This window comes from Manis pentadactyla, chromosome 9, assembly GCF_030020395.1.
Source record: "Manis pentadactyla isolate mManPen7 chromosome 9, mManPen7.hap1, whole genome shotgun sequence".
Classification (NCBI taxonomy): Eukaryota; Metazoa; Chordata; class Mammalia; order Pholidota; family Manidae; genus Manis; species Manis pentadactyla.
In genome coordinates, this window is record NC_080027.1 from 96359218 (window position 1) to 96378398 (window position 19181).

Genomic DNA, 19181 nt, shown 5'->3' on the forward strand with positions numbered 1-19181 from the left:
CGGCTGAGACTCCGCTTCTGCGCTTCAGGCGCTGAGCGGGACTCCTCGATGCATGCTGGGAACTGTAGTCTTCATGGGACGTCGCTCCTCCAGGGTGGAGAGGCGCCATTTTAGGTCCCGAGGTGCGGCTGCTGAGAGCCAGAGCGCAGGCGGGCTCAGCCCCGGCGCTGGGCCGGCCCCGCCCTCGGGCGCCTGGCACCGCCCTTCGCTCAGGCCCCGCCTCTCCCCACGTGCCTGCCGCCGAGGGGAGGTGTCTGAACCCGCGCGGGCAGCGACCGAACCGGCCCCGTCGGTGTGGAGGGGGACGTTGGCGGCGCTTGGGCCCCGATGCTCCCGCCCTGGCTGCCAAGCGCCGGAGTGTGCGCTTAGCGCCCGGCTCTGGCTCCCAGAAGTATCCGCGAGGGTGGGAACAACCTCTGCCTCGCGGAGACGGAGTGGCTGGAGGACGAGGCGGCGGCCGCCGGGAGGAGGATGGGGGCTAACCAGTTAGTGGTGCTCAACGTGTACGACATGGTGAGTGCGGCCCCTGGCGGCCCGGCCCCCTGCGCTTCCTGCCCGGCGTCTCCGCCTCCAGCTTAGTTCTCTGGGGCGGGGGGAGGGGAGCAATCACTCCCAGCCCTCGCTCGCGTCCCAGCGCCTGTGGGTGCTTCCAGTCCGCCTGAGGGCTTTGGCCGAGGCCGCGCTCGGCTTGACCCTCCCCCGTGCGCACCCCCAGCCCGGCCCGGATCCTGGCCCCGGGCCCGACACCTTCGCGGGCGAGCAGTGTCCTTCCCAGAGCTTCCGTCGCAGGTCCGACTTCTCACTGCCTCCGCCGGGGCTCCCGGGCTACCCCACTTCACCTTTCCCGAGCGTTCGCTCTTCCTGCTCCTGCCCAGCCGTACAGTTCCCCCTGCCCAAGTCTTCAAAAACTCCCAAGCGCCAACGTCCAGAAAGTCACAGCGTCGATGCCTGTGCGAGAACCTCTTCAAAGGGGAACAGGAGCCAACACATCCCTGCCTTCAGGGCGACCTCATAAAAATGAATGAGGCTAAAATTTGTCAAGAAAACAGTCCAGCCTGAATTACGTAGAGATCACGGTGGTGCCCCTTACCAAGATTCTGAAGATCACTCTCCAGGTGATGCAACAGGTATCTGACGTGACCACAGAAGAGGGCAGGGAAGAGCTTGTTTGTTGTGTCACCTGACCTCGGTACTGCAAGCGCACAGAAGCGAGTCCAAGGAATGGTTTGCTTTACAATTGCATTGAAATACCTGGTAGAGAATTGTTTCGGTTAGATGTGTACTTTGTTTTGTTTGCTTTTGGTTGATTAGTTTTTGTTAAGGGTTACCTCTGCCTGCGATGTTTTTCATTTCTTGTTAAAGGGATTGGCAAATGACAAAGTCCCATCATTTTTATTGGCTGATACTAGAGGTCCGGAGCCTTGATTCTCATTCCCAGATACAAACTTTTTATTCTTTTTCATTATTTATAAGTTTCTGAATTTACAGTTTAACAGCTTGGATAGAAAGGGATTCCCATGTCATAATCTGAGAATTAAATGCGGCAGCCCTAGAAACTAGGACTTGTGGTGCATTCACAGTTTGCAGATGAGCTTGCAGGTGAAAGAAGATGGATTAATATGCTGAGAAAAGTAAAACATGGTAAAAAAAAAATTACAGAGAGCAATAACCTAGAAAAGCATAGCACTTTATAAGATCTTTGTCACTGGCTAAGAAAAGAAATCTCTAGATTCAAACTTTGGTGGCCAGCTGGATACCTTTAGTTTTTTTTACTTACACTTTACTGTTTCTTTGTCCCTCTGGCCCCACCCCAGTGATGTGAATTTCGTTTCTTTATTCATGAAAACTGTAACAAACCATCCCTCAGGATATATTCTGCTCTTGAGAGCACCGCATGCTTTAATGCTAGATTATTAAACCCCTTTATAAATTAAGATTATGCAATGGCCAGAGGGCCACAGTTTCTTAGCTAAAAGATACTGTGAAAATACAGGAAAAGAGAAGCTTTGGTTTGTTAAAAAAAAAAAAAAAAAACATATTCTTACACTTGAGATATTCTATGAATCACAAAAATCATTGCTAATTGTAGAAAACATAGGAAAACCTAGAGATATTTGAAAGAGGAGTGTACTGAAAGATGTTGAAAATACTATTTAACAAAAGATCTTATTCCTCACATCACTTTTTAAAGTAGGTAGTTACAGAGGAACAGGTAGAGAAAATGGTAAGCTAAGCCTGCCCAGAAAACAAAAAATAGGGTCTAGAATTTCTAGAGCACAGACTGATTCATTATCTTTTCTACTGAATAATGCCTATGTTTATTATATATTGCTTCTCCATATCAACAGGAGAAGAAGGAGCATATGAATGTTTATCAGAATGGTAAATAGTTCTAGTAAATTTGCCCTTGTAAATTTATTCTTCTGAAAACTTTTTGGTCTGTGACTGTTTCATGTCACTAATTCAGCAATAGTAACAATTCAGAACAGCATGATTTTGATAAGAGCAGAGCAAGATGTAGAGGAGAAGACTGCGGGTGTTTGTGGAATTGGGAAAACCGAGCGATAAAGGAGGGACACTTGAAGAATGGGTAGGGTCTCTACCACAAGAAGCAGTCAGCTTGGGAGAATGGCAGGAGGCGAAAGCACAGGTTGTAGTTGGGGAATATCAGCTGGTCCAGTATAAATAGAGTGTAGGATGCTTGAAAGGAGACAAAACTGAAAGTGTAATTAGAACTTTTTTATTAGTTAGGGGCTGGAATGAAGGGCTGAGGTGTCTCTGAGCCAGGGGGAACCATTTTAAGTTTTCCTAATAGAGAACAGTGTGATCTACCAGATGTTTTAGAATTAAGGCCAGTGGGTTGAGATACAAATCTGTATCAATTATAATCATTTTTCTCAAGTCATTACTGGTTTTGGAAACATTTTTGCTTGATATTAAGGGTAAATTCCATTTTTCTTTGGCAGTATCCTGTTCATCATAGGTAGCTTTGAGGAGGATTGCCATTCTCTGTGCAGGCCTGTCTAATCGAAACTGTAAACATGAAAATTAGCCTTTGGTTTTGCACTTAAAATCACTGTTTATAGGGACCTCTTGCCATGTATCTTTGTGCCTCTTTGTCTGTAAGATTGTCACCTGCTCTGGCTCTGACTTTACTCTTGTGTTCACTAGATTGGGAGTTGCTAATCATGTCTTTTCTCCCATAACTCTGCCACATGTAAAAACTAATTGTGTCAGCTTCACAATTCTTGTGGAGAATAGTATAATCCTCAAAAGGTTACTTAATCTTACGCAGTACTGCTAAATTATTGCTTGCTGCCTTCTCAGTGATTATGTTCCTTTTTGTACTTTGGGGTAATCTGCCACCAATAAAACATGTCCTAGAGTTATTTTCTGAGTCTTGGGAATGAGGTTATTCACATATTTCTAAGTACTGTCGTACACAGTAAAGCTGGTGATTCACAACAGTCTCACTTGCTGGGACAGTCCTTCACAAGATCTTCATTTGTCATAGATCCAGATTCTGTGCTTTTCAGGTTACCTTGGCTACTAAGGAATTTTTATAAAATAAAAATATGCAGTAGTGTGATGATGTTTGTAGATTCGCTCTATTATAAACAGTCTTCTTTCTGTTTTTAAATAGTATGTGTACATCTTCAGAGTCTTAATAGAAAATAAATACTTTCTAGGACTCTTCAAATAAGGAAGTTTTGGTCCCAACTCCTTTCTTTTGACCCTCCTGTCTCCTTTCACTCCTCTCTGAGGGTGTGATGTCATTGCAGGTGTGATTTCCCATCTTTAGCTCTAATTCAGACTTTCTGAAGGAGTTCAACTCATCTAAATAAACCCTTCACCTGAATGACTCCATAATGTTTCTAAATCAGTATGTCCATGAACATACTTTTTCTCTTCCCTCCTTTCCCCACCTCAAAACCTTTCCCTTTACCACCACCCCCTCCCCTCACTCTAATACCTCTTGTGTTGTCATTTTATCTTAAGAACCAGCATCTTATTCTACTCAGTTTTCCAAGCCAGACTCTGGGAGTAAAACTAAATTGCTCTTACTTACAAACCCTTCATATCAAGGCATCAGTCCCTGTCTCTCTGATTTAGTTTGGTTAGTTCTATCTGAAAGTAACAGATTGACAGGAATGGCTTAAGCTGGAAGGGTACTTATGTCCTGAGATAGAGTCCCTGGGTTAGTTCAGCAGCTCAGCCAGGTCCTCAAGAATCAAGACTTGCTATCCTTTTACTCTGCTGTCCTCAGCATGCTGGCTTTTGTTCTTGGTTTGTCCCCTTATAGTTGTGAAATGACTGTCATAGCACCAAACATAGTATCCTCATTCAGCAGGATGTGAAGGAAGACAAAGATAGACAAAGATGAGTATGGCCTTTCTCTACTACATGCACTGTTCTCCTTTTAATAGAAAGGAAAGACTTTGCCAGAGCCACCTCCTTTCCCAAGAGATTGTCCAGAATTGGCTCACATGTGACTGTAGTGAAGCTGAGAAAGAGACCGTCTGGCTTTTCTAGCCTCTATGGGGAGTTGTAGGGAAGGAAGGCAGGGAATTGGAGATGGCAGTTAGCTGGGAACCTATGATGTCTGTCACGTATTTTACTTCCTAGATATGCCTTAAATTTGTTGCTTTATCCTCATTTCTACTGTTGCTTCTCAGGTTCAGGCTCTCCTTATCTCTGTATAATAAACTGCCTTACTAGTTTCAGTTTGCTAGTATTACTTCATATTAATCCATATTCTGTTACCAAAGTAATCTTTCTGTAACATAAATGATTATGCCATCCATCTGCTTAAAATTCACCTACAGGATAAAGTCTAATGCCCTTCATGATGTGACCTCTCCCTGACTGTTAAAGGCCCATCCCCTACGAGTTCCCCACTGCAACATACACACATAATTATCGCTCACACGTGGAAATGTTGTAGATAATCTAAACAGGCTGTAGTACACCAGTTCACACCTCAGCATTGTTACAGATTTAGTCCTTCCATCTGGACTGTCCTATTCCAGCCTTAGTCAGCTGTGACCTGGTCCTTCTGGCTGTAGCTTAGCCTTTATTCATTAGACTTGCGTGAACTTCTCCTTAGTTGTGCTTTCTACATGTCTCAACCACTGCATGTGTTACAGTTCTGCGCATCCCACTAGACTAAATTCCATGACAGCATCATACTGTCATCAGTGTCTAGAACAGGGCCTGTCCCTAGGTGTTGTGTAAGTAAATATTTACTGAATGAATTGGATTTTTAACTGGGCAGTTCTGTTACAAATGGTGCCAGTACCTAAATGTCAGGGAAAGGTTATCTGATTTGCCGCCTTGTGCCAAATACTTACTTTTTCCTTGTACTTTTACTTAGTACAGTACTGATTTTATCTGTGATTGTTGGAATAGGGTGACCAAATAAGGGGGGAGGATCGTGGGAATGAGATGGAAAAATGTCAAATATTCTTTGACATTGTTTTTTTTAAAACATTAGGGACTCGACTGAGGAAAGGTTTTTAATCTGTTAATTTTCTTATCTTTCTGAAAATCTTGTCAGTTCCTGAATTTTAACCTAAATTAAACAGTAAAAGGAACTAGTCTTAATTTTCTTGTGCCAAGAATGTTTCTTGGGCCAGTAATACTACTCCCACTTGACATAGAAACAGTGACTCATGAGTCTTACTGAAAAAGGACAACCATAAATCTTTCCTCCTACATTACCATGGCAGTATCTTTTTTCCTTCTTTCTCTTTCTTCTTTTTTTTTTTGGTTTAGTATGTATGGGAAAAGAATTCAATCTCTGTATGCATTTGTTTACTACTGCTGCAGTATCAAATTGCCAAAAACTTAACAGTTTAAAACAATACGTATTTATTATCTCACATTTCTGAGGGTCAGAAGTGCAGGTGGGCTGGGCTGTTCTCTGCTCCAGGTCTCACAAGGCTGAAATCATGGGGTCAGATGGCCTAGGTTCCAGAGCACACCTGCTGCCTTACAGACTGTTTGCAGAATTCAGTTGCTTGCAGTTGTAGGGCTGAGGTTCTGTGCCTTGCTGGCCATCAGCTAGGAGCCTCTCTTAGCTGCTTAAAGCTCATGCATTCCTCATCTGCATCCTTAATCTTAGAACCAGCAAAAATAACACACTGAGTCCTTCACACATGTCAAATTTGTCTGACCACCCTTCTGCCATATCTATCTACCTCCATCCAGAGAAAGTTCTCTGCTTTTAACAGGTCATGTAGTTAGATGGGACCCACAAGGATGTTCCAGGATAATTTCCATATCTTAAGGTCTGTAGCTTTAATTACACCTGCAAAGTCTCTCTGATGTACTTACAGGTTCTAGGGACTAGAGTGTGCACATCTTAAGGTGTCGTTCTGCCTACCACACCATCTATGAAGGGTACTTTGTAAATCCCAAAACGTTCAATGTTCCCTTTTAGCAGCCCCTTGACTTGACATGGAATAAATATTACATAGTAACTTGAAATGGAAAAATTGAAGTGTTCAAAAAATGAAGTATGGAATCCTTTTGTTGTTGGCAATACTCATGTGTTAAAGGTCCAAGCATGGCAGTGACTGCATTCCCCTCAAACTGCAGTGTGTATCAGTTCCAAGGTCATATTTATGATGATGGATGAAGGTAACAAAATAGACTTTAATGAAACTTGTAAACTAATTGTAATTACCAAGGAGAACCTACTATTTTGGTTGAGCTCTTTTATTAAAATGGATTTTTCTTAAGCAGAGTATGCTTAGATTTTCCATTTGTTGACTGTCTGATTTTCTACAAGATGATTCAAATTCCAAAGCAACATTACTGTTTTAAGCGTCACCCAGTTGGTTAGTAGAATGTAACGGGAAGACTGTCAAAATACTCTTCAACTCTTCAACTGTAAGAAAGGGGAATGAGATACATGAAAATAATTTTAAGCGTCAGTTTATCTGGAACATATTTCAGTATACAACTGTGATGGCCCCATATCCCCAAAACAAATAACTTAAATAGTAACTAATTGATCCCACATTATTTGAAATAAAAATCTTCCTGACTTTGCTGAATTTAGTCTCATTGCTACGCTAATTATTGGAAGCTCACAGCATATTTTAGAATATAGCTGGGCCAGTTTCCTCTCATTATCATTCCCAAGTTTTCTTGACTGTTACTCATTTCCTGTTCTCAGAGTACTTTGTAAAGCTCTTTGAAAAAATTCCAGTCATTTTTTGTCTTTTGGGTTTTTTAACTGTGTTAAAATACGCATAAAATGACCATCTTAACCATTTTTAACTGTGTAGTTCAGTAGTACATATTCACATTGTTGTACACCCATCTCCAGAACTTTTTTATATTGCAAAACTGAAACTATTTCCATTAAGTAACAACTCCCCATTTCTCATATCCGTTAGCCCCTAGTTATCACCATTTTATTTTCTGGCTCTATGAAATTTACTACTTACGCGTCATATAAGTGGAAGCACACAGTATTTGTCTTTTTTTTTTTTTTTTTTGGTATCATTAATCTACAATTACATGAAGGACATTATGTTTACTAGGCTCCCCCCTTCACCAAGTCCCCCCCACATACCCCTTCACAGTCACTGTCCATCAGCGTATTAAGATGCTGTAAAATCACTTAAGTATTTGTCTTTTTATAACTGACTGGCTTCACTTCCCATAGCATCCAAGGTTCATCATGTTGTAGCATGTGTCAATTTCCTTCCTTAATAAGGCTGGCTAATAGTCTATTATATGTAGTATCACATTTTGTTTGTTTATCTTTCAGTGGACATTGGGGTTGCTTCCTTTAGCTATTGTTAGTTAATGCTGCTATGAGTGTAAGTATACAGATATCTGGTCAGTTCCCTGCTTTACTTCTTTGGGATATATACCCAGTAGTCCATAAGTTTTTGTTTTTATTTTTAATTGGAATTGCACTAAACCTGTAATATAACTTGGGAAGAATTGGCATCTTTCCTGTCCTGTTATTTTAACCTAGTGATGAAAATGGATTTTTGTTGTTGTTGTTCTTTGAAAATTGTATCCAGAAAATACATATAGTTAAAAAAGTTAACATGAAGCACATATTCTGAGCCATCTATTAACAGAAAAAGCTTAATAACTAAGTAAAATGTAGTTATCGGTAGTTTTGCCATAAACATCTTTGCCAGAAGCATTTTTGTTGCAAACATTTCCACCACATAACTAATTGGCCATAAGTCAGAAAACATAAAAATAAAATTCATTTATTTTTATTTATTTATTTTTTTTATTTTTCTATCATTAATGTACAATTACATGACCAACATTATGGTTACTAGACTCCCCCTATTATCAAGTCCCCATGACATACCCCATTGTTAAGTCACTGTCCATCAGCATAGTAAGATGCTATAGAATCACTACTTGTCTTCTCTGTGTTCTACTGCGTTCCCTGTGCCACCCCGCTACATTATGTATGCTAATCGTAACACCCCTTTTTCCCCTTTATCCCTCCCTTCCCACGCATCTTCCCCAGTCCCTATCTCTTTGGTAACTGTTAGTCCATTCTTGGGTTCTGTGAGTCTGCTGCTGTTTCGTTCCTTCAGTTTTTCCTTTGTTCTTACACTCCACAGATGAGTGAAATCATTTGATACTTGTCTTTTTCCACCTGCCTTAGTACACTGAGCATAATGTCCTCCAGCTCCATCCATGTTGTTGCAAATGGTAGGATTTGTTTTCTTCTTATGGCTGAATAATACTCCATTGTATATATGTACCACCTCTTCTTCTTCTGTTCATCTACTGATGGACACTTAGGTTGCTTCCATTTCTTGGCTATTGTAAATAGTGCTGCAATAAACATAGGTGTGCATATGTCTTTTTCAAACTGGGCTGCTGCATTCTTGGGGTAAATTACTAGGAGTGGAATTCCTGGGTCAAATGGTATTTCTATTTTGAGTCTTTTGAGGAACCTCCATAATGCTTTCCACAATGGTTGAACTAATTTACATTCCCACCAGCAGTGTAGGAGGGTTCCCATTTCTCCACATCCTCGCCAACATTTGTTGTTGTTTGTCTTTTGGATGTTGGCCATCCTAACTGGTGTGAGGTGATATCTCATTGTGGTTTTAATTTGCGTTTCTCTGATGACTAGCGATGTGGAGCATCTTTTCATGTGTCTGTTGGCCATCTGAATTTCTTCTTTGGAGAAGTGTCTGTTCAGATCCTCTGTCCATTTTTTAATTGGCTTATTTGCTTTTTGTTTGTTGAGGTGCGTGAGCTCTTTATATAATTTGGATGTCAATCCCTTATTGGATATGTCATTTATAAATATACCTTCACATACTGGAGGATGTCTTTTTGTTCTACTGATGGTGTCCATTGCTGCACAGTAGCTTTTTAGTTTGATATAGTCCTACTTGTTCATTTTTGCTTTTGTTTACCTTGCCCAGGGAGATATGTTCATGAAGAAGTTGCTCATGTTTATGTCCAAGAGATTATTGCCTATGTTTTTTTCTAAGAGTTTCATGGTTTCATGACTTACATTCAGGTCTTTGATCCATTTTGAGTTTACTTTTGTGTATGGGGTTAGATAATAATCCAGTTTCATTCTCTTGGCATGTACCTGTCCAGTTTTGCCAACACCAGCTGTTGAAGAGGCTGTCATTTCCCCATTGTATATCCATGGCTCCTTTACCATATATTAATTGACCATATGTGCTTTGGTTAATATCTGGCCTCTCTAGTCTGTTCCATTGGTCTGTGGGTCTGTTCTTGTGCCAGTACAAAATTGTCTTGATTACTGTGACTTTCTGGTAGACCTTGAAGTGAGGGAGTGTAAATCCCCATGCTTTATTCTTCCTTCTCATGATTGCTTTGGCTATTTGGGGTCTTTTGTGGTTCCATATGAATTGTTGAAATATTTGCTCTAGATCATTGAACAATTCTGTTGGTATTTTGATAGGGATTACATTGAATCTGTAGATTGCTTTAGGCAGGATGGCCATTTTGACAATATTAATTCTTCCTACCCATGAGCACAGGATGTGTTTCCATTTATTGGTATCTTCTTTAATTTCTCTCATGAGTGTCTTGTAGTTTTCAGAGTATAGGTCTTTCACTTCCTTGGTTAGGTTTATTCCTAGGTATTTTAAACTTTTTCATGCAATTGTGAATGGAATTGTTTTCCTGATTTCTCTCTCTGCTAGTTCATTGTTAGTGTATAGGAATGCCACAGATTTTTGGGTGTTAGTTTTGTATCCTGCAACTTTGCTGAATTCAGATATTAGATCTAGTAGTTTTGGAGTGGATTCTTTAGGGTTTTTTTATGTATAATATCATGTCATCTGCAAACAGGGACAGTTTAACTTCCTTGCTAATCTGGATGCCTTTTATTTCTTTGTGTTGTCTGATTGCTGTGGCTAGGACCTCCATTACTATGGTGAATAGAAGTGGGGAAAGTGGGCATTCTTGTCTTGTTCCTGATCTTAAAGGAAAAGCTTTCAGCTCCTCATTGTTAAGTATGATGTTGGCTGTGGGTTTGTATACCCATTTTTTTTAGAGTTTTTATCATGAATGATTGTTGAATTTTGTCAAATGCTTTTTCAGCATGTTTTTGTCCTTCTTTTTGTTGATGTGGTGGATGATGTTGATGGATTTTCAAATGTTGTACCATCCTTGCATCCCTGGCACAAATCTATCTTGATCATGATGGATGACCTTTTTGATGTGTTTTTGAACTCTGTTTGCTAATATTTTGTTGAGTATTTTTGCATCTATGTTCATGAGGTATATTGGTCTGTAATTTTCTTTTTTTGTGGTGTCTTTGCCTGGTTTTGGTATTAGAGTGATGCTGGCCTTATAGAATGAGTTTGGAAATATTCCCTCCTCTTCTATATTTTGGAAAACTTTAAGGAGAATGGGTATTAGGTCTTCACGAAATGTTTTATAAAATTCAGCGGTGAAGCCATCTGTTCCAGGGATTTTGTCCTTACATAGGTTTTTGATTACCAGTTCAATTGCATTGCTGGTAATTGGTCTGTTCAGATTTTCTGTTTCTTCCTTGAACAGCCTTGGAAGGTTGTATTTTTCAAGAAAGTTGTCCATTTCTTCTAGGTTATCCAGTTTGTTAGCATGTTATTTTTCATAGTATTCTCTAATAATTCTTTGTATTTCTGTGGTGTCCATAGTGATTTTTCCTTTCTCATTTCTGATTCTGTTTATGTGAGTAGATTCTCTTTTTTTCTTGATAAGTCTGGCTAGGGGTTTATCTATTTTGTTTATTTTCTCGAAGAACCAGCTCTTGCTTTCATTGATTCTTTCAATTGTTTTATTCTTGTCAGATTTATTTATTTTTGCTCTGATCTTTATTATGTCCTTCCTTGTACTGACTTTGGGCCTCATTTGTTCTTCTTTTTCTAGTTTCATTAATTGTGAGTTTAGACTGCTTATATGGGATTGTTGTTCTTTCATGAAGTAGGCCTGTATTGCAATATAATTTCCTCTTAGGACGGCCTTGGCTGCCTTCCACAGATTTTGCGGTGTTGAACTATTACTGTCATTTTTCTCCATATATTGCTTGATCTCTGTTTTTATTTGGATATTGATAAATTGGTTATTTAGGAGCATGTTGTGAAGCTTCCATGTGTTTGTGGGATTTTTCATTTTCTTTGCATAGTTTACTTCTAGTTTCGTACCTTTGTGGTCTGAGAAACTGGTTGGTACAATTTCAATCTTTTTGAATTTACTGAGGTTCTTTTTGTGGCCTAGTATATGATCTATTCTGGAAAATGTTCCATGTGCACTTGAGAAGAATGTGTATCCTGTTGCTTTTGGATTGAGTGTTCTGTGGATGTCTGTTAGGTCCATCTGTTCTAATTTGTTGTTCAGTGCCTCTGTCTCTTTACTTATTTTCTGTCTGGTTGATCTGTCCTTTGGAGTGAGTGGTGTGTCGAAGTCTCCTAAAATGAATGCATTGCATTCTATTTCTCCCTTTAATTCTGTTAGTATTTGTTTCATATATGTAGGTGATCCTGTATTGGATGCATAGATATTTATAATAGTTATATCCTCTTGTTGGACTGACTCTTTTATCATTATGTTATGTCCTTCTTTGTCTTGAAGTCCATTTTTTCTGATACAAGTACTGTAACTCCTGCTTTTCTCTCAATATTAGTTGCATGAAATATCTTTTTCCATCCTTTTCTTTCAGTCTGTGTATGTCTTTGGGTTTGAAGTGAGTCTCTTCTAGGCAGCATTAATAGATGGGCCTTGTTTTCTTATCCATTCAGTGACTCTATGTCTTTTGTTTGGTGCATTCAGACCATTTACATTTAGGGTGATTATCGATAGGTATGTACTTATTGCCATTGCAGGCTTTAGATTTGTGGCTACCAAAGGTTCAAGGGTAATTCCCTTACTATCTCACAGTCTAATTTAACTTGCTTCATATGCTATTACGAACACACCGTAAAGGTTCTTTTTTTTCCCTCCTTTTTCTTTTTCTTCCTCATCCATTCTTTGTATGTTATGAATCATATCCTGTACTCTGTCTATCCCTTGGGTGACATCTATTTAGCCTTCGGTATACTTCCATCTATAGCAATCCTCCAAAATGCACTGTAGAGGTGGTTTGTGGGAGGTAATTTCTCTCAGCTTTTGCTTATCTGGAAACTGTTTAATCACTCCTTCAAATTTAAATGATAATCTTGCCGTATAAAGTAATCTTGGTTCCAGGCCATTCTGCTTCATGGCATTAAATACATCATGCCACTCCCTTCTGGCCTGTAAGGTTTCTGCTGAGAAGTCTGATGATAGCCTGATGGGCTTTCCTTTGTGTGTGATCTTACTTCTCTCTCTCGCTGCTTTTAGTAGTCTGTCCTTTTCCTTGATCTTTGCCATTTTAATTACTATATGTCAGTATTGTCTGCCTTGGGTCCCTTGTGTTGGGAGTTCTGTGCACCTCCATGGCCTGGGAGACTATCTCCATCCCCAGATTGGGGGAGTTTTCAACAGTTACCTCCTCAAAGACACTTTCTATCCCTTTTTCTCTCTCTTCTCCTGGTACCCCTATAATGCAAATATTGTTCCGTTGGGATTGGTCACACAATTCTCTCAATATTCTTTAATTCTTAGAGATTCTTTTTTCTCTCTGTGCCTCAGCTTCTTTGTATTCCTCTTCTCTCATTTCTATTCCATTTATCATCTCTTCTACTAGATCTAATCTGCTTTTAAATTCCTCCTTTGTATGTTTCATTTCAGGTATGGAATTTCTTAATGACTGAATCTCCATCTTAAATTCGTTCCTGAGTTCTTAAATATTTTTCTGTACCTCCATAAGCATGTTTATGATTTTTATTTTTGAACTCTCTTTCAGGAAGATTGGTAGTTCCATTTCATTTGGCCCCTTTTCTGGCGTTTGTGTGATTTTGGTTTGAACCAGGTTCTTCTGATGTTTCATATTTCTGTGTGGTTCCTACTAGTGCCCAGAAGCTCCAGTCTCTGGAGCTGTCCAGCCCCTAGAGTGAGGTTGGGGGTCATAGGGGAGGGGAGGTGGTGCCTGGGGGGAGGAAAGATCTGTTTCCTAATTCCTGTCTGCGGTGTCTGTCTCCAGTGTCAGAGCCAGTGGGCCGAGCACACAGGTGTAAGCCTCTGTGCTTGGCATCTCTAGCTCTTGTAGGCGGGGCCTCCCTCTGGCTGGCCTGATGCCAGCACAGTGACTGCCAGTTTGCAAGCTGGTGCTCTCAGGCCAGGAGGAAGGCTCACCTGCGTGTCACAGTGGCGGGCCTCGGACCTGAGCAGCCAGCTGGTGGAGGATGGAGCGCCTGAAGCTCCTCAAAGGTCCCAAGCTGCTGGGCAGAGCATGCTCAGACAACCTTGTCCAGCTCTCCCTTCTCCTGCACACCAGCTCCGTGCATCCCCCGCCCCTTCAGCAGCCCTCTTGCTGCTAGGAAGCCTCTCAGACTGCCTGCCTTTCCTCTGACACATGGCTGGATGTGGATTCCCTCCTCCACAAACAGCCGGAATGTCAGTCTCTCACACAGTCCACCTGTCCCAGCTCCCCAACCTCCAGAGCACCACACAGTATAAGTTTCTGCTCACAAAGCAGACTTCTAGGGCTGGGTGTTCAGCAGTCCCAGGCTTCCACCCCCTTCCTGCTCCGTTTCTCTTCCTCCTGCCAGTGAGCTGGGGTTGCGGAAGGGCTTGGGTCCCGCCAGATCAAGGCTTTGGTCTGCTCTGTTCATGATGTCTATATGCAGTCTGGTTCAGCCTTCTTTCCTGTTGCTGTTTTAGGGTTAGTTATATTAATTAACTATATTTTTGTACTATTTGTGGTTTTGGGAGGAGTTCTCTGTCTCACCTCTCACACCACCATCTTGAATCTCAGGGACTCAGGGCCAGAAGGTCATTCTGTCTCTCCAATACTGCGCAGCCTTCCTGAGCACACCCAGGGCCTGGGGCAAGCAGGACAGGGGAACTGAGGATGGAATCTAGGACCCTGGCAGGCAATGACAAAACAAAACAAAAGATAAGCGTCAGACAATAATACAGGCACATTGGCACTGATGGAGGCGATGATACGAACTCACAGATGGAGAGGAACAAGATGGCTCTCCTCAGTTCGTGCCAAAATTCATTTTATTTTAATGAAAAAGAGGGATATTCATTAAAAAGGACATAATGAAGCATGAAAAATGAGTAATAAAATTTGAAAGACTATTATAAAAGTAGAAAATTTTTGAATACATTTAAAATGTGTAGATTCATGGCAATCCTGTGCAAAAATAGTTTTATTTTGTGGATTGTACCTAAGCACTTGTCTTCGAAGTCTTCATTTGTAGTAGCATACATTTCTCCTCATTTGGCATTGCACTTTTTCTTTTTTCACTACAATTTCTTCTTTCATCAAAAGAGGTGTCAGTTTTCAAATACTAGGATGCATAATTGTAACTGAGCTTTGTATTGTCTAAACTGTTGTTGTCCTTAGAATATTGTCACTTGTTATTGATAGATGGCCAGGTCTGTGAGAAATGTAGAAGAAATGCTAATGCTGTAATGCATTTGTAACTGAGCTTTGTTATCACTGTCGCTGATATGTTATCATTTTGTAGTGTCATATAGTATGCAGTCTGGCTTCACACACTCTTATTTCACAATTACAGTAAGTTTTATTACTGTTTTTTCTGTCAAGTCAATATATACATAGCTAATCTCCCCCTGTTTTATTTTAAGACCACCACCTCTATAGACCATAGGCTATACTGTAGTTAAGATTTGTATAATACAAGAATGGGAATTTTGTCCATGGAGAAATGAAACCAAACTGACAGCTGACTTTAACACACTAACTCTCTAAAGGCAGTTAATTCCTCAATGAAGAAATGAAAACCAATTGTCAACCAGTTATTTTTCACTTTTGTGGCAAAGATGCTCATGGTGAAAATACTGGACACAAGTAAAAAATGTGGTGTAGTAAGTGTCAGTAGGGCTAAAGAGGAGAGAATGTTCTAGGCCAAGGCTAAGCACATACAACAGGTAAATAGGCACGTGCCTCCTCTTAAATGTACAGTGAAAAAATGAGGTTTTTTTAGGGGAATTTCTGATTTATGTTCTCAAGTAGATTCTCAAATAGATTAATATTCTCAAGGCACAATCTGATGTTAGGGTAGATTCCACAAAGGTGAAAAAGCACCATTGCCCAATTTAAAACTATAGCCTTATAGTTACTGAGCAGAAGATTGAAAACTAAAGAGAAAATAGGAAGATTTAGAAAGTCATCTCTGAATAGAAGAGTCATTATCAATATCTAGAAGGACCAAGTGCTAAGCAGAATTTTTTTAAAGTTAGGAACATTCAACCAAAGCCTGTTTAACTAAGTTTTAAAGATAAAGGAAAACCTACAAATTCCAGAGAGGCCAAAAAAGTTACTAGAAGGGAACAAAGTCAAGCTAACTTAAGACTTCTCTTTAATGATGCCAAAGCCTAAATAAAATGGAGCATTTTCTACAGAGTATTACTGTCTGAATGCTATAGCTTCTCAAGTTGTTGTTCATGTACAAAAGCGCAGAGTATCATGTACCTTTGGGAAGTTAAAAGATGAGTCAAGAACTTAATGGGGTGTTGACAGTGTAAAAGAAAAAGCCAAGTACATCAGTGCTTATTTAATGTAGCAAAACTCTTATATATGGTTAAAAACAATGCCAGTATCCAGAATTACTCTTCAAAGAGTATGAACCTGATGTTAAAAACATTTAGTCTCAGATTATAGTGACCTTGAGTGAGAGGGAGGAGGTAAAGCATCCAGCAGTCATCCCTACAGAAGAGTAAGTCAGTACATAGGGTTGATTCTTGTTGGCATTGGAAAATTGTATTTTGGTGGATGTGTGAATTTTCTTCATGTAAATATAAGTATTATTGGGGTAAAGTCAGATCAAGATGTGAAACAGCAGAGAAAACATAGTCTATAGAGTGTAAGAGAACAAAAAGAAAAATATAAAATGTAGACATGTACATCCAAGCATATAAATTATGAAATAACAGTAAATAAACTAAAATCCCCTATTAAGCTTGTTAAGTATTTTATAGTGTCCTTTGCCTTATGGAAATTTTAAATTACATGTGGTTAAAACTGTTGTTTTATGACCTTCCTTTTCATATCATCCCTGGAAAGGCTTTTGCTAGAATAAAATTATAGAAGTAATCTATATATTTGTTACTGAGTAGAAAGCCAATTATCCCAACACTTTAGTGAATGCTCCATGGTTCCTCATGTTAATTGGAGGTACATGTCACAATTTTCCTATACTAAATTATCATGGATATATGTATTATTTCTTTACTTTGCACACTATTCATTTATTTAGGTGCCTCTTCCTGCACCATTATCAGATGTTTAATCTCAGTATTCTAGCATGTTTTAATATCTGATAATGAAGGTTCTCTTTATTTTCTTTCAGAACTTTTTAAATTTTCCTCACATTTTTCAAATAAAATTTAGAATCAGTTTGTCAAAAATTACCGAAATTTTAAGTGTGGTAACATTAAATTTTAAAGTAATTTTTGGAGAGAATTGGTTTATAATATTGTCTTCTCATAATAAGAGCTAACATTGTTGAGTGATTTCTGTATGCCTGCCATTGCCCTAAGCCATTCTCCATGTTATTATCCCTTTTTAAGATGTTGAAACTAGAGGCTTAGTTGAAGAACTTGCTCAGAATCATGCCATAAGTGGTAGAGCACAGTCTTGAACCAGGAGTTCCGACACTAAAGTCCATGCCCTTAACCACCACGTTATATTTCTCCTGGTCTTCCCGTCGTTGGAAAATGCTATGGTTCTCTATTTATTTGTCCTAATCTCACACCTCTCCCTAAACTAATGTCCACTCTATGCTATCTGGAATTCATAAATGGGCAGTGGAAAAAAAAATCCACATCTGTGAATATTCTGTGATGGTTAACTTGATGTGCCAACTTGACTAGGCCAAGCTAGTACCCAGTGTTTGGTCAAATACCAGTCTGCATGTTGTTGCAAAGGTATTTTTTAGATGTGATAAACATTTAAATCAGTAGGCTTTGAGTAAAGCAGATTGTTCTCCATGGTGGGGGTGGTGGGAAGGGAGTGCTCAGCCAATCAGTTGAAGGCCTTAAGAGCAAAGACTGAGGTCCCCTGAAAGAGGAGGAATTCTGCCTCTGATGAGCTGCAACATCAGCTCTTTCCTGGGTCTCCAGCCTGCCAGTCTGCCATGCAGATTTTGCTTGTCACCCCCCACAATTGTATGAGCCAATTCCTTAAAATACCGATTCCTTACACCCCCCCCAATCTAAGTTAGATTCTGTAGTCTACCATTACAGTTATTCCCTCTGTCATACTTGTCTGGCAACCCTAGTTAAATTGAGCTCTCCATCTACTCTACAGCTCAGCAGCTGAATGCAGCTAGAGAAAAGCACACCACCACACTGACTAATCTCACTTTAAAATTGTGACCACAAACCCCAGGAGGCTCCTAAATGCTATCTGGCAATGCTTCCTTATCTCCCCGGTCAGCTGACTTTCCCACTCTCCAAGACTACAGGATTTAATGTATCCTTCCCCGCTCCTTCCTCCCAGCTAATAACCTCACTGCTTATTTCACTCAAAAAAAAAAAAGAGGGAGAACCTGAGGAAAGTTTTCTCACCTTCCACTCCCATTGCCCTATTACCATCTGCTCTCCCTCCTCTGATGTTGGATGGGAATGAATCACCTATGTCCTTATCTGATGTCAAACCTTCTACCGTGTATTGGATCCCATCCTCCCACTCTTATGCAAAGACTTCCCTCTCAGAATTGTCACCACTCTCTTCTGCCTCATCAGTTTTCTTCCTCTACTGTCATTCCAATCAGTATATGAATATGCTGCAATATTTTCCAGTCCTCATGCTTTTGAACTGAGTAGAATTAGTGGGGTACTTCAGTATTATTTCCACCTATCATCCACCCTGATGTATCATGTTCTCAAGCTGGGGGTTTGTGTCTATCAAAGTTCCCAGAAATGTATTACTTTTAAAAGACTAATATAAGGAAGCAAGTAAGAACAGTGCTATTTCAATCCCCATTCATTTTGACCTGTTGCTCTTTTATCTGTGGTTATCAAACGATAAGGCAGCAACTTAGATTTTTAAGGTCCTCACTCTGCAGTGAACCTGAGGGCAGGGACAGTGTCTAACTCTTTATCCACAGAGCTTGATACATAGTAATTAATTTTAAAAGATTCGTTGTACTCACCTGAAGTTCCTCTGACTTGTCTTCCTGAGACAGTACTTTCTCCACTACGTCATCTTGTTCACTGCCGGTGTTTGGATGAGGAATGAGCATCCTGCAGGACTCCAGCAATGGCTTCGTGTTTCAGCCATCTGGCTAGCTGTTCACCTTTAGGGTCTGGCTTCTCTGCTGTCTTAGTGGATCTCTCCCTAGCCTGTCAGGTAGCAGCTGAGGCCCAGCACTGGGTAGTTTTAACTGCGTGAACATCAAGAACAGTTTTATATGAGGTGGCACTATAGTAATTATCCCACATCTCCACTGTTCACTGCCTGTCTTGGATTTTAACTCAATTGAAACACCTTCTCTATTTCCTGAGCACCTTTTTATGGGAAGTAAGTAAGACACTTGCTTGAATTCCATGAACACTTGTTCTTGTTTTCTAGGGAAAACAGTAAGACTTGATAC

At 40.1% G+C, this 19181-nt stretch overlaps 1 protein-coding gene across 2 annotated transcripts in view; it reads left to right on the top strand.

Moving 5' to 3' along the window:
* Positions 1-251: 251 nt before the first annotated feature.
* DESI2 (desumoylating isopeptidase 2) overlaps positions 252-19181 on the top strand; it is a 65720-nt gene continuing 46790 nt past the window's right edge. For both annotated transcript variants that reach the window (XM_036931419.2, XM_036931437.2), the window contains exon 1: positions 252-513. In XM_036931419.2, the coding sequence (XP_036787314.1) occupies positions 472-513 (42 nt within the window). In that variant the 5' untranslated portion in view covers positions 252-471. The remainder of the gene's footprint in view (positions 514-19181) is intronic.